The sequence below is a fragment of the Epinephelus moara genome, chromosome 20 (genome assembly GCF_006386435.1).
Source record: "Epinephelus moara isolate mb chromosome 20, YSFRI_EMoa_1.0, whole genome shotgun sequence".
In the NCBI taxonomy this organism is placed as follows: domain Eukaryota; kingdom Metazoa; phylum Chordata; class Actinopteri; order Perciformes; family Serranidae; genus Epinephelus; species Epinephelus moara.
The window spans coordinates 26,200,415-26,202,391 of record NC_065525.1 but is presented as its reverse complement, the minus strand read 5'-3'; the positions used below and the strand labels follow the sequence as shown (position 1 = coordinate 26,202,391).

Below are 1,977 nucleotides of genomic sequence, written 5' to 3'. Positions count from 1 at the left end.
TGGTTGGTTCTCATTTCATACTTCTATAAATAAATCACACACACAAAAAAATAAAGAAAATAAAAAAGAGGAGGAAGAAAGAAAAAAAGGCAATAATGCTGAAACATTCACCTGCACACACAGTAAGTCACATCCTGTTAAGGAAGTAATATGCCCAACACCTTCCCTCCCCACACCTCAGTTTGACACACCTACTTAAGGGGCTGATTCTACTTAAAAGGAGCCAAGTCAGTCTGTAACTTACATTTAAGACAAGGCCACCTGCGAACAAGAAATGGCTTCTGTGAAGTTGTTTAGGATGCAGTTGTTGAGGATCCTCTCACTTACCGTCATGGGTATGTTCCTTACCTTTGTCCTTTGGGAAACTGGCTCCAACAGGCACTCATTGCCTGATATGAGAATACCACAGCAGTTCTCTGTGGACCTGCCTGGCTGCTTGGCTATCATCAGTGGAAATGTGGAGGGCAAGAAAGGTGAATTAGAAGTGCTTCTGGGATCCAGGAAAAGACAGAAACCTTTATCGGAGGACTTCTACTTGAACGTGACAAAGGACTGTCCATCTTACATTGACAAGAGAGGTTTCATCACAGAGCCTCTCAGTGAAGAGGAGAAGGATTTTCCCATCGCCTACTCCATGGTGATCCATGACAAGATTGAGATGTTTGAGCGACTTCTACGAACTGTTTACACTCCTCAGAACGTCTACTGTGTGCATGTGGACCAGAAATCCTCTAAAGAATTTCAGAAGGCTGTGGAGGCAATCGTTTCCTGCTTTCCTAATGTGTTTATTGCCAGTAAATTAGAAAGAGTCGTCTATGCCTCATGGTCCCGAGTGCAGGCAGATTTGAACTGCATGAAAGATCTGCTGGACTCAAACGTCCAGTGGAGGTACCTGCTGAACACCTGTGGGACAGACTTCCCCATCAAAACCAATGAAGAGATGGTTCAGGCACTGAAGGTCCTCAATGGGAAAAACAGCATGGAGACGGAGGCCACAAATGACCACAAGAAAACCCGCTGGCTGTATCACTACAATGTAACGGACTCTGTAGTAAGGACGGATATAAAGAAAAGTCCTCCACCCATTAGCAGCCCAATGTTCACAGGAAATGCTTACTTTGTGGTCACGAGAGCCTTTGTGAAACATGTGATGCAGGACAGAGAGGTTCAGCAACTCTTGGAGTGGGAGAAAGACACATTCAGCCCTGATGAGCACTTGTGGGCCACCCTACAGAGGATGCCCTCTGTTCCTGGATCAATGCCTGCCAACGACAAGTACGACGTGTCGGACATGCAAGCCCTCGCTCGTGTGGTGAAGTGGGGCTATTTAGCAGGAGATGTGAAAAAAGGAGCCCCGTATTATCCTTGCACTGGCACATATAGAAGATCAGTTTGTGTGTACGGAGCTGGGGACCTCCCGTGGCTCCTGGGACAACACCACCTCTTTGCAAATAAGATGGACCCTGAGGTTGATGATATTGCTATTAGATGTATGGAGTCAGTTCTGCGTTTCAAAGCTTTAGGCCATGACCCACTGTTAAGGGATGAATACTCCACTATTTAAAGCTGATAATCATTTGAAATGTGAAATATAGATCGTCTCATTGACATGCTGTTGCTGAGGTCACAGCTTTAGTCACCGTTTACTTCCTATCAGGTATCAAGGAAACTACAAGTTTAACAATTATTAGTTTATTGTTTTTGTTTTTTAAAGTTTCCTTGTCAGCTATTGCACAACAGTCAAACAGAAAATATATTTGATTTATAATGTTTACATTGTCAAGTTTGAACTGGTCTATAATGTATTAGATATGTCAACATTTTATAGATAATAATGGGTAAATATATTCTAGCAATCATATATTATATTGTTATGGGTTTTATATATATTATTATATTTTTTCCCTTTTTATTTTCCAAAAAACATCTAATGACCTTTTTTTTAAAAAAAATATTTTGTGGCTGTTGTTAGTATAT

General features: G+C 41.7%; 1 protein-coding gene across 1 annotated transcript; it reads left to right on the top strand.

Annotated features, from left to right (window-relative positions):
* Window positions 1-298: 298 nt before the first annotated feature.
* On the top strand, window positions 299-1,682 carry LOC126408113 (beta-1,3-galactosyl-O-glycosyl-glycoprotein beta-1,6-N-acetylglucosaminyltransferase 3-like). The gene has a single exon (XM_050073489.1). It carries the CDS (start codon window positions 299-301, stop codon window positions 1,562-1,564), a length of 1,266 nt encoding a protein of 421 aa, XP_049929446.1. The 3' UTR covers window positions 1,565-1,682.
* Window positions 1,683-1,977: the final 295 nt, after the last annotated feature.